General features: G+C 37.3%; 1 protein-coding gene across 5 annotated transcripts in view; it reads left to right on the top strand.

Moving 5' to 3' along the window:
• The first annotated feature begins 2,570 nt into the window (after nucleotides 1-2,570).
• The window catches only part of ldlrad3 (low density lipoprotein receptor class A domain containing 3), a 30,191-nt gene continuing 18,888 nt past the window's right edge, over nucleotides 2,571-13,873 (top strand). Inside the window, exons 1-2 of one of the 5 annotated variants that reach the window (XM_067379798.1) lie at nucleotides 2,571-2,850; nucleotides 3,124-3,313. In XM_067379798.1, coding sequence (XP_067235899.1) covers nucleotides 3,259-3,313 — 55 coding nt within the window. In that variant the 5' untranslated portion in view covers nucleotides 2,571-2,850; nucleotides 3,124-3,258. Of the gene's footprint in view, nucleotides 2,851-3,101; nucleotides 3,314-9,740; nucleotides 10,053-13,873 lie in introns of those variants that run through there. The other 4 variants (XM_067379799.1, XM_067379797.1, XM_067379801.1 and 1 more) reach the window with 4 other exon arrangements.

Here is a 13,873-nt window from a genome sequence, read left to right as displayed (position 1 = left end):
ACTCTACACGGACCACAAGCGCTGTTATTGGTCTGCTCCAAACCCACCCTTTCAGGAAAAAAAATAATCTGCGATAGCGCCGGATTTCCTCATACGCATTTCCGCTTGTGACATAACAACATGGGTGACTGGCCGAGGACAACCTCTTCAGCAGACTACAAAGACTCCCAGATGGCAAACAATTCGTGGTGAGAAATCACAGGTAATCTAGGGCTAGAAAAGGTGGATGAACATGAGGGACAAATTCGTTCGCCTTTGTAAAAAAGTGAACAGTTCGAGGAGCGGCTACCTTGACAGGTAGCATGGATCGAGTTCATGCACCAGATTACCATTCTCTGAAACTCCTCGCCATTCCCCTGGCTGAGGTACACCTGATGCATCGGTGTCTGTAAAATTAGCAGGGATGTATCTGTTTGCAGGTGTGTTTACTTCATCTGTGTAGGTGAGAAAGTTGTAAAGCATGACACATGCCTTCACAACATCAACAGCTTTGTCAGGCTGAAATTCCAGGGCTCGTCTGAGAATTCTCCATCTTGCCACCAAAATTCCAAAATTCATCGCTTTCTTGCCCGTATCCTTCCACATCAACCATAGTGAATCAGTATCTGGCATCGCAGATAGCCAAGAGGACAATAGAGTGTGCACACTTGTAGTTAAAATAGTCGCTACCAGCTGAAGGGGGTGCCTTGATGTTAACATGTTTTCCATCTATGCTGCTGACACAGTTTGGAAACAAGCGCCAAAAATCAGCGATAGCTTCCCATTGCGCTACATTACAGCAAGCGAGGAACTCTGGCTGTAGGGCTTTCCAAAGTGCTTTAGAGATCTCTGAAACAATCGAGGACACTGTGCACTGCGCCAGTTTGTAGCTAGCTGCCACAGTCTGTTGGTTAGCACCTGAAGCTAACATACAGAGGGTCACCGCCAGTCTTTGCCGAAGATCAATCGGCATACCATGGGTACATAGATGCGAAATCAAAGGCTGTAAACGACGAACCAAATCGTGGAATTGACTTGCCGACATGCGAAAATGTCTGAAGTGCATCTGTTCATCTATATCCCGCATTTGTCGAACAAGCATGACAAATTGTCCCTCCTGTTGTCTTGTTTGGTGCAATGGTTGTACATACCATCTTCTCCTGTTTCGTTGTCGTCTTCTTTTTTGTAATTTTAAATAATTGATCTGTTCTTCAATATTTAACAACTCAAACGACAAAAGAAGTCAGTTTCTATTTGCCGCCATCACTACTGCTGTGATAAACACTTCTTCGGCTTTGGCCTTGATACTGTGGGTTACACCATCAACATGCCTGTGGACACTGCATCCTAGAGGTCTGCATGTGTAATTGCAGGGACAACGACGCAGAAGTATAAATGAAAACAGATGCGTAGCCGACCACTGGTTTAGGGTTATGTGGATCTTTCAGATGAATTTAAGGAGTGCTGATCTGGTCTTGGTCATAGCTCGGTTTCGCCCTGCCTTGGTCTTGTCTTGGTCACGACCCCTGCATGACACTGCGTTTCATGATATTGCATTTAATCAACAATTCGACGGCACAATAGTGTGTAAATAAATAAGAAACAACAACAAAGTGTCTTTAAAAACCCTCTTTTGTGAGGAACTGCTTCCTTCCGCAAGGGTTTAAGCCTCTGTTACTTATTCTAAAACGTCAATTTTAAACTAGTAACGTTGAGTCGCTTCGTTGAAACTCATTGTATTATGTAGAGTATTATGGTGTTATGAGAGAAATCGTCTAAACAAGTGTATTACCTGCATCTGATATAACATTCATTCTTCAGGTCGATGTCCATAATATTATATCCATTATAAAAAAAATCTGTTTGAATATCCACTAAGGAAAGCAATATCTTTGTCCTTTTAAAAGTTAAGGGGATTTCCCACAGTGCTAAAACAACTTCCTTGTTCGGACTCACTCATAAAGAGAGTCTTTGCCGGCATCTAATGTTGTAATAATGTAACTTTCACTGATACTATTGACAGACCTTTTCTCAATACCAAATACGGCATATTATTTATATAAAGTGATATTTATTGAAGAACAATATTTAAATTAACAATAATGGTCATTATAAAAGACAAACACAAGCAAACAATAAACAATCAAATAAACAACAAACAAGCAAACAATACTGTCAAACGTTTAAAAGTAGAGCTCTAGTACAGGATTTTTATTATAAAGCCACGAGAATATTTTTCGATTTTTTCTTAATCAGTGCATCGAATCTGCTGTTCGGAGTGCCAAAGTCACGTGGCAGTTTGACACGCGATCCGAATCATGATTCGATACACTGATTCATTTATGCTCCGATGCTTCCTGAAGCAGTGTTTTGAAATCGGCCATCACTATATAAGTCGTTATTTAGTTTTTTTTTGGCGCGCCAAAAATATTCTCGTGGCTTTATAATATTAATATTGAACCACTGTACTCACATGAACTGATTTAAATATGCTCTTAGTACATTAATGGATCTTGAGAGAGGAAATGTCATTGCAGGCCTCACTGAGCCATTGGATTTCAACTAAAATATATTCATTTGTGTTCTGAAGGCATGAGGGTAAGTAATAAAAAAAAAACTTCTATGTACTAATATGCAAATTAATCATTTGTTACAATGCACATGCATGTTTTAACATTGTACTTATATTTAAAAATACCTGCTTGTTTACAGCTGTAATTAATTTCTGTAATTACATCTATAATTACACAGTTGACACCTTAACCCACCCTTAAACCAGCAAACCTGTCCTAACCTCACCCATATCCACCTTAACAACAGCATAAGACAGACAACACAAGAAAAGCGTTGCACTTCATTATTTTTTAAAATGTAAGTACAAAGTAGTTAAAGACACCTAATAAAGTGTGTGACTTTCTATAACAATTTGTCCATGGTCCAGAAAAGTAATGTTATTTAAAGAGAAAAGTAAGGAAAATCCTACAGACTTATGAACTTGAATGTGTGTACATTTCACCGAGTGTGTTCTTGGTGAAATCACGGCTAACGTTCGCTGCTCCTCGGCCATGTCTCCATGTCTCCGCCTTTTCTGCAGCTCCACACCAGCATGTTTTGACCTCCTCCCCTTCTTCCACTGTGATTCAGGGCTGTCCCAACAACAAGAGCCACCTCTCGCAGCACAGCACACGGACATTCCGTACAGGAGGCAGAAACGCTGAAGGCTTTGCGCATAGAAACGTTATTCAGCGAGCCTTTGCCCCGCCGCGGGCTGATCGGGGAATGATGTGGGTTTGGTACTTTCTGCTCGGTTCGGGAACGGGCTCTGGATCAGTCGGTGAGTTGCTACGCCTTCATCCATTGTTTCTCTGAATCGTAGCGCCATTAGTACAGCAGTTGCTGTAGTGTTTCAGCAGTCTCAGTAATCGCAGCTGTTGCATTTTCCTACAAACGCACTTTATGAAGCAGCATGCAACTTTTGCGGCATTAAGTAACGGGTTAGTAAAGCCGGCATTAATGTGCACGCGCCTGCTCGCTCCCGAGAACTTGTTTTCCTTTTAAATAGTTAGTTATCATGTGAAGCAGGAGTTCGTGATTTACTGGGTGGACGAGCATTGGGCTCGTGCAGCGAACACACTTAGAAGTAAATAGTTTTAGTTTTCCTGTTTGCTTCTAGTGACATTCAATTCCTACCCTATTCATCAACAGTCATGACGTTTCGGAAATCATTTTCAAAATAGCCCTAAAGAGATGTTCATAATGGAGTGTCTGTCTGCTGAAGGTCACCTGAACACCATTGAATGGTCAGATAAATGCTACAGAAACCTTTTCAAAGCTGTTATTTAGGCTAATCGAGCAAATGTTTTAGATTTTAGGGTTCAATTGTACAAACATTACCAGTAATCAGTCATGCTTAATGAATGTGTACTTGCCTAAACTTATCAAGCAACATAAATTAGAAATGTTTTATTGCAGTGTAAGTATTTTATCAGTCTGGCAGATCAGTTTTCTGTGTTCATGTCAGTTAAAAAGCAATATTCATGAAAGTGATTTCTGAGGACAAGCTTTCCAACCCCATCTACTGCCTCTGCCTTTACACATTTACACACATTTTACATGTGTCTGTTCTGCAGTATCCAGTTACATTTCATTAATCGATTGGCAGGAAGTGGCAGAACTTTTAAACCCTCTGAGACAACACAACTGAGCTAAATGGATTTTAAATCAATATAGCATGAGGAATTATTATTATTTCATATTTGTTAGGGACTATGCATAATAAAACAGTAATCTCACAAGAGAAGAGATACTAGATTTACTGGCTAATTTCCATGTGTAGTCCCTGGGCAAGTAAATCATGCAATTAAAATGATAAAAATACATGTAGGTACACAGGGCAAGATTTATGCATTCTAGGCACCTCTACGCTGACATGCCCAATTACAATGAGAAGAAATTATATTATAGAATAATAATTATTAAATTTCACTCTAATACTAAAACTGTACATTGAACTTAAAATATAGGGGAGAAGCCTTGTATCTCTATATTTCGTCTTTTTTTCCATAAATCATTCATATATATCCATGTACTCATACACTCTCTGTAACGTGCTTGCAGGAAGGCAGAAGGTACAGGTTCCAGTCATTTAATATTAATATCCAACTCAGACAGACAGGCAGGTAGTGCAAACACTAAAACGCTGACCGGACAAAGAGTGCAGGATAGGGAACAACTTAAGTACAGACACAGATTAGGGTAATAAATCAAACAAATCTGAAACATATAAACTAATAATCATGGAGACAAATAAGTGGTGGAAATCAAAGCAAGATAAGAGACAAATGAAAACAAACAAAGTCCTTTCAAACTGAAACCAAACAGAACTGAACGTGACACTCAAATATACAATTATTAAAATACTAACATTATTCAAATGAATGCTATTTTTAATGAGGACTTAGAGTTTTAAGTGGTGTTGTTTTTAAGTATGAAAACAAGTCGTGTTGGTGAATGTTTAATAGCATAGGAGATGTCAGTCACATGGCAGCTGTTAACTAATCATGTGACTTAACTAATGAATAATATTATTTTCACCTGTGGCAAGTTTGTTGTGTTACTCTTCCCGAGGAAGGTCTGTGCTGAAACATGTAGGAGAGCTCTTTTTTTTTTCACTATGTAGCCATGAGATAAGAAAGGCTTTTTAATGGAAAAGAGTGTCATGGTCATGCAGTGTTTTGTTGATGGACTGTGAACCCTAGACCTTTACTTCACATTCCAGAAGGGATGCACTCTCTACTGCTGGACATTGATACCAGAAGAAAATAATCAATTGTAACATTTGCTAAATAAATATATACTTCATTTTAGATTGTCAAATCAAGCACTCATAGTATATACTAGGAAAGAGGAAGCAGGTTTTCAGCATTTTGCACTGTAGGGGTGCTCCGATCAGGATTTTTAGGGCCGATCCTCGATCAATGGAAGATGTATTGTCCGATACTGATCACAGGATCTATTTGAAGCCTTTTATTTATCATGTAGCATTATTTATTAAACTGTATTTAACAACAATGTATAGTAAGTATTACAATTAAGAGATGAGAGTTTATTTTTTGGCAAGTAGCCAACTTAAACCATAGCAGCCAATGCTTGGTTATTGGGAACAGCTTAGATCTTGACAAATATGACTGTCCTGTAGAATACATAAAATAAGATATATACATATATATATATATATAAAAACACAGAGTTTTCAACTTAGCTTTAGGCTACTTCAACTTTAGCCTTTTTTGTTGCAGTTTTTAGTCTTTAGACAAAATATTGTTTCAAGTAAGTCAGCCCTCAGTTTTTTATAAAATACATAAAGGTTGAAAGGTAATAAAGTGCTCACAAACAAACAAACAAACAAAAACACCAAACGACAGGGGCTTTTGCACCAAATAGTTCTAGGAATTCAGTTCTAGGAACTAGCCACTAGGATAACTAATTTCACCCTGGGCCATGCTCCTGGTTGTATTCGCGCCGGGAATAGGAACTCTGAAGCTGCCTTTACAAAAGCTAAAAACTGGTGGATGGAGAATGCCGTAATCCGAGCTGTGTTTGTTGTTTCATGATAACAGAGATGGAATGTAAATACATAATTTATGCAACAGAAAGAGCAAAAAGTGGGGCTAAGACACAACATCTCCTATGACGTCTTTCAGTATTACATATCATCGAGGCGGAGAAAAGAACACAACCATGCAGACAACAGCTAAATGCTATTATCGCCGTTTTCCATGTTCCTATAGTACTGCACTGTAAAAAAAAATCCTGTAAAAAAACGGTAAAAAGTCTGGCAGCAGAGTTTCCAGAGAAATCCCATAAAATTACAGCAAATAACCATTTCACAAAATTACATGCAAAAACTGTAAAAATACAGAACAGACTTTACAGTCAAAATTCATAAAATTACAGTATTTTACTGTTGATAATTGTTTATTAAACCATGAAAAAACTGATAAATTATGTCAGATTACATAGAAAACAACTAATTTTCAGGTTAATCTCTGCAAATTGAAGGTTTTTATGGGTTATTTTATCAAGCTGCTCTGTCCATCTACAGTTATTTACTTTTAAAATATAATTTTCCATGTAAAATAACTAAGAAATTATTTATAAAAATGTAATTAGCACAAATTCAAAACAAATGTTTTCAATTTACAGTATTAATCTTTATTTTTACAGAACCACTCACAACTTCAATCTATGAATTAATTACTTAGAAATGCATAATAGCAACCTTTACAACCAATTTCTGTTAAATTAACAAAATATAGTACAGAATACATTTAATCAAAGCATGCACATACAGTATTAGTCATTGTATATAAGACATTGTATGTCAACTTACTTAAATTATAGGAAATACAAGCATAGTATATAGAACATCTACATTAAAAGACAATTACTGTATACTTCTGTACTGTAATATTGCTGTTATTTTATGCATATATGATGACTTTTACATATATGTGACTACAAGGAGTACAATGGAAGCAACAATAAGTACAATGACAATTTCCAGTTAGTCTAGCACAGTATGCATAGAAATTATTATTATTATTTTTTTTTTTTTTCAGTTAAACAGAAAGATAGTATTAACCAGTCAATTGTTCACAAGAAAGATGCATTCTCTCTTATCAGTCTCTTGAAAATGGTTTGAGTTAGTCAGGTTATTCCACCAGCATGGAACAGTCCAGGTAAAGGTCAGTTAAAGTGAGTTTGTGCCCCTTTGGGATGGCACCACAAGATGCTGTTCACTTCCAGAAAGCAAGCTTCTGGAGGGCGTATAAGAAGTCTGAAGCAGAGAGTTTATGTACAGGCTTGGAGAGCCAGTTGTTGTTCTGTTGTGTAGCATACAGAATGGCTTGATCTTCCCAATGTTGTACTGGGCAAATATGCAAGATCGGGCAGTTCCAGCACTGTAGTCTGTGAAGTTTAACTGATCAATTATAACACAAAGGATGGGTGGCTGAAACCACGAGCACTTCTGTCTTGGCAAGGTGGAGTTGAAGGTAAAGGTCATCCAGGTGAAAGTCGGACATTTCCATCAAGCAGGCTGAGATGGGAGCAGCTACTGGTTGATCATCTGGCTGGAATGAAAAGTAGAGATGTGTGTGAGGATAGCAGTGATAGGAAAAGCCATGTTTCTGAATGATTCTAGTTACAATTACAACAAAAAATACTGTTCAGAATAGCAGCATAAAAAGATGTAAACAAAGAATTTGTTGTATAAGAATAGTAATCTTTCCACACCTGTACTGTAATGCTGCTGTAGATCTCCAGTCTTTCCACATTACCTGAAATCATAAAGAAATAAAAATTAGTTGGCTATTACATTCATTCAAACATGCCAGCATATGTTTTACTGAGACAATGCAAAACCTCAACCTTCTTTGATCTGAAATTTTTATATCCAACTATCCAATGTATCTTATGATTCAGTAATGACAATTTACTCAGGTCATGTAAGATTTTTTTATTATTATACTTTATTATTACACTAATATATGCATACTATTCGCGTTTGCAAGCAGATGCACTCATAATATTTATTATGTTGTTCATATTGTACTCTTATCTGCTTTCCTGTATAGGCCTATAGTATGAGTATACAGGCTGCAGAGTTTATAAAAAGAGATTTAAATAATGGCGGTACTAACGTTACCACATCTGAACGAAGACATAAACACTGAATGGACTTTATTAATAACTAACTTGGTTTAAAACAGATGGAAAATTGACAGATGCCTGCTGCAGTTGTTTTGCTTTCAACGGCAGTTACCTTACGTCATTTGTGTGAACACCGTTTAGAAATACTTATATTAGCTTCAAAACTATAAACAATACAAATGTGTAGCCACACTACATAAAATATCACACACATGTAACGTTAGAATGAAACTCTTACCTCAGCCAGTGATCGGTTGGTATGATGTTCGCTGTGGTCTTCTTGCTGAAAGGACGTGATAGTTTTTCCTCACACTGTTCCCGAAGAATGGATTGACGGATGAGTTCAAATAAATACTCCTGCTCACGACTGCTCTTTACGATTGCTTTACACTACTGTTTAATCTCACGACACACAAGCGTAGCCTGAAATAAATTCAAATAACGCGCTCGCCCTTCCATCACTGCATCACTGCACTACTCCAGGAACTGTTGTAGGCGGGACTAACGGAAAAGTTATCGGCGGCAAATTTGAATCTGCGTCGCGCGTGCTCGCAGATTCTGCGAATGACTGCATATTTCTGTAGTTATACATTCATTCCTTTTTTTCTATTTTTACAGAAAAAATCTGTAAAATATTAATCAACATTTTATGTAAAATTACAAATTTTTCTGTAAAAAATACAGAACATTTCTTTTAAAAAACAGAAATTTAATGTAATGCTAAAATACATGCAATTCCCTGTAAATTTAATAGCTGAAAATTCAATTACACCAAATATCTGTAAAACAACAGGTATTTCAATGTATAATGAGAAAACAGAAAAAATCTGTAAAAAAATACAGACCAATACCTGTAAATTTACATTTATTTTTAACAGTGTGGGTTAGACCCTATTCTGAAGTAGGAGCTAATTTAGTTCCCCAAAAAAGAGTTCCTAGAACTAAAATCATTCCTAGTTCCTGCGGTGCGAACACGGCAAAATCCAGGTACTTCCGCCAATAGTTCTAGGAGCTATGAAAAGGTTCCTCTAGTAAGAAAAACTGTATTTGATGGGTTTTTCTTACTAGAGGAAAAGTTTCGTAGGTTATGCTTGGCTCTTGTGTTGATTAGTCATAGCCTAGCATACTTCAGAAACTGAGGGAGAACACAGGGACTAAATACATGGAGCAAGCAAAGGAGCTTAATGAGATAATTAACAGGACACAGGTGAATGAAATTACAAATTAAACAGACTGGGGAAAACTAGGTCACAGGGAAACACAAGACAGCCAAACCATAACATAACTCTTCCAAATGCTTATTTTTACAGAAAATGTAACCAAATTCAAAGGAAATACAAGACACAAAGGAATATCACAATAACAGCAATAGCTTCTTTTATCAATGATTTAGGCCAAAGATATATATTCTTACAATATGAATTAAGGAGCTTACTAGAAAAGTCAAAAATGTAGATGTTCCAATTTATAAGAATTCTGAATTGAAACCTTTTCATTCAATACTCATTTGCCTGTTCTCTTTCCTGCTCTTTAATTCGCTCTGACAGCTCAACATGGACATGTGACTCCACACGTCACTTGTGAAACAGATTGATGTTATGTTGTCCTTCATAAGGCTGTCGACATGCGTAAACACTGTTTGTGTAACTGCAGCAGGCACATCAGTGGAATATTTACGCCCTGGCAGAGTGTAACATGAATCCAAGTAGGACACGAGTCTCCGGACCCTTTGTCTTCCACGACAGACAACGGCTGGTGATTAAGGCATATGAATTCCGTTATTTTGTCTGATATCTCTTTATGCTTCTTGCGGTAGGGTTGCTGTCTTTGAAACATCTCTGAGAGCGAGTGAGTGGAGCGTGAGTTGCTGAACCGTCCCGCTCTCTCTTAGCACCAACTAACTCAAATTTCTTTACGTGACTAACCTTCAAATGTCTGATGAGGCTGGTGGTGTTAAAATGTTCTGGGTGCTTTCCGCCTTGTGGGATTTCCTTGGTACACACATCGCAAATTGCTTATTTAATGTCTTTTTCACATACCTTGTAGAACTCTTTTGTCTTTTTTGTCTTGAGTTCTGGAAGCTTCAGTTGCTCTTGTGCTTCTTCCAGCTGTAGGAAAAAAAACTTTACCTTCTTTTCTTGCAAACTCCAATAGCTATTGGTTACTGAAATCATTGTCACTGGCATTGAGGAGTTCATTTGTAATAATAAATAAGTACACATTACAGTAGGAACACTGAACAGAGTAAAAATGTGCGATTAGTATACAATGTAAATTGCTTTATTATATTTAAATGTTTTGTATAAAATGTATATTAATATGAATCAGTATTAATCAGCTGCACGATTAATCGTATTTTAATCGCTATAACGTTATGTCTCCCACAATTAATTACCCATAATCATTGCGATATCAATGTGTAAATACCAAGCACAAAACAAACATTGTTGTAAGGTTGCAAATTGTTCGTTTTTTTCTTATGAGTTTAGAGTACGGATGATAAACTGCGTCACATGTCTCACGTTACTGTGTTTAGACTTCAAGTGCGCTTTCATGGCGTAGCAGAAGATGGTGTCAGGCGATAAGCTTACAGTCATTCAGCTTAAACAAACATAATGGCAGACCAACAAGAGGAAGGTGAAGAAGTGCGTTCGTTAGTTCCCAAAAGGGGTCATCATACTCCATTGTTTGGAAGTATTTCGGGTTCAGTGAAAGTGATGTTGATCAGGTTCAAGTCCTATGCAAACTGTGCTCCTGTGCCGTACAAACGTCAACTAACACAACCTCATCAACCACCTTAAAAGCCACCATAAAGTACAATATCAAGAATTTCAAAGGTTGAAGGCACAAAAAGCTGCAACAACAAAAAATCACCAGCCTTCCACAACACAGACAGCAATAACAGGGACATAACGGGGACCATATTCACCTTCCTCGCAAAGACACGTGGAAATAACAGAGACAATAACGTTTCATTTAGCCAAGGATATGTGTCCAATATACATCGTAAGCAATTAAGGGTTTAAAAAATGATTGCCACATTTGACAAAAGATACAGCATACCCTCACTCAACTATTTTTCTTGCATTGCTCTGCTTGGGCTGTATGCAAAATGCTGACTGGAAATAGAAAGAGAAATTCGCAGTGTTGAATATTTTGCTGCCACAACCGACTTGTGGTCAAGTGGAACTGCGGAGCCGTATCTGAGCTCGACTGTTCATTTTATTGACAGCGAGTTTGAAAAGAAAAGCAAGCTTTTGCAAACTTCATTTTTCCCACAAGACCATACAGCGGAATCTATTGCAACGGGCCTCAAAGAAGCGATTTCTGCATGGGGTTTGCTTGAGGAAAGACACATCTGCATTACAACGCATCAGGGCAGCATCTCTGAATAACTGGACGAGACTACATTGCTTTGGACATAGACTTCATTTAGCTATTAGTGAGTTGTTTTAACATTTTTCCCTAATATAGTGTAACTATTTTTCCCATTATAAAGATGCACTTAGTAATTTTTCTGATATTTCAGGGACATCTAGTGTCATACAGTATATTCAGCCAAATAGTCCAATAACAGAGATTTAAAAGTTTAAGATAAAATGAGCGATATTTGGCTGGTCGTACAATACTTTATTTGAACGTATGTGCACCCAGGAGAATTAGGAAAAAGTCAGTGTCTACTAGGGCTGGGCGATATATCGCGTGCGATTGTCACGCGCATTTCGTCAGTAAAGCCGGTTCCCTGATTACCGTTAAATCGCCATCACCTGCTTCAAATGGAGCGGCATTCAATAGACAGAGCCGTAGATCACTGATAAGCCACGCAATATCGCGTTCATTATCGCAGATGAATCGCCTTCGATAATGAACGCAATAATGTGTGGCTTGTTCTGTTCATGTTGACAGACTTGTGTTTCTAGCCAAAAACCTGTAACATGTATGCCTATCGTTGGATAGAAAAAAAAAAAAAAAAGAAAAACTGAATAATTAGTTTTTCACATTTTATTCTAATTTATTTTTTTTCCACTTGGCATGTAAGAGGCCCACTTTTATTTTTACCTGAGTTAAACATTTTCGTCAGAAGTTTCAATACAGTGACTTTTTATAATGTTTTTTCTTTATATGGCTGTAAAAAACAATAAAAATACTGAAGTGAAATAAAAGTTCTTAACTAACAGAATAATATTAATCGTGCTTAAAATTGTGCAAAATAATCATGATTATCATTTTTTCTTGAAATCGTGTAGCCCTAATCAGTATGTTCTCTTTCAACTGGAAGAAAAACAGGGAGTTAAGTAATGCTTAAACTGAGCTGAAACTACCTCAACAGAAACTCATCACCTAGTCCCAACATGATGGGGTTCCAGACTCAACATGATTGACCAGGAAAAGGCCATTTCCCAGGTCCTAACAGGAAGACAAGGCATTTGTTCCCAAGACACTGACATGATGGAGTCTGTGAAAAAGGCACTGAGTCTGCTGAAAGACTTGACTGATGCACTCTCAAGTGAGGACTATGTGAGTGTGTCTTCATAGCCAGTGCTTTACCTGTTGAAAGTCAACATCTTTAGCCTGAATGATGACGACACTGAAGTTACAAAAAAAAATTAAGACAACCATTCTCGATTAACTCACTGCCACATATCAGGATCCTATCACTGATGACCTGCTGGATATGGCTTCGCTTGTTGATCCCAGGTTCAAAACCCAGTACATTGATGGCGACAAGATAGAGGAAATACAAGCCAAAGTTATGTCTGAGATGGAGTGTTTGCTGACAAAACAGTATCCAGCAGCGTCGGATCAGCAGCCTACATCTACTGCCAGAGCCCTGATGCAGAACAAACACCACCCAAGAAAGCAAAGAAAACTGGCTTTGTGCAAACATCAGGTGCTGTAAGTGCATCTTTTCCTCATCTCTGAAAGAGACGATAGAAGGGGAATTTAAGGCCTACCTGTCCACACCGAATGCAGAAAGTGAGGTGGATCCTCTGGAATGGTGGAAAGTCCATGAGGCAAACTTTCCAAGAGTTAGCCAACTTGCTAGAAAGTACGTGTGCATTTCAGCAGGAAGAGCCTTCAGCACTGGTGGCAATATTGTCACCTGACAGAGGGCAACTCTCAATCCAGGTAAACCCAATCAACTGCTTTTCCTGGCTAAAAAATTGTGATCGTGATCAGCCATACTTTGCATTCTCTTAGAAGGAGATATAAGTTGTAGGAAAGTGAAAGGTATATTCTAAAGCTGCTTAGTTTACAAGAGTCTAAATGTTTTTGCACTTTTGGTTGATTGATTTGGCTCTGAATCACATTGCACCTAAAAAAAAAAAAAAATCATTTAAGAGATTACAAAAGATAGTTTACATTTTGTATTTGACTTTTTAGTAGGCTGTTTATAGTGTTGTGTTTTTATCTTTTTAAAGTAAATGTTTATTTTGGGAGTTATGCTAAAGTCTCTGAATGTACTTACATTTATTTAACTAGACAAAGTTAACTTATTAAATGTCAATTATTTGTAGAACTGCATTTCAAGATGGAAAAAACAACATTGCATTACACTCGCAAGAGTTAGACATTTTTATTTATCCTTTTAAAAATAAGCATTTTACATTTTTGAACCTGTTTTTGCTGCATCTGTTTCTTTATTCTATACTCAGAATAGAAAGGGAAAAGAAAATGC

The sequence above is a fragment of the Chanodichthys erythropterus genome, chromosome 24 (genome assembly GCF_024489055.1).
Source record: "Chanodichthys erythropterus isolate Z2021 chromosome 24, ASM2448905v1, whole genome shotgun sequence".
Taxonomy (NCBI): domain Eukaryota; kingdom Metazoa; phylum Chordata; class Actinopteri; order Cypriniformes; family Xenocyprididae; genus Chanodichthys; species Chanodichthys erythropterus.
This window is presented reverse-complemented; position numbering and strand designations above follow the sequence as displayed.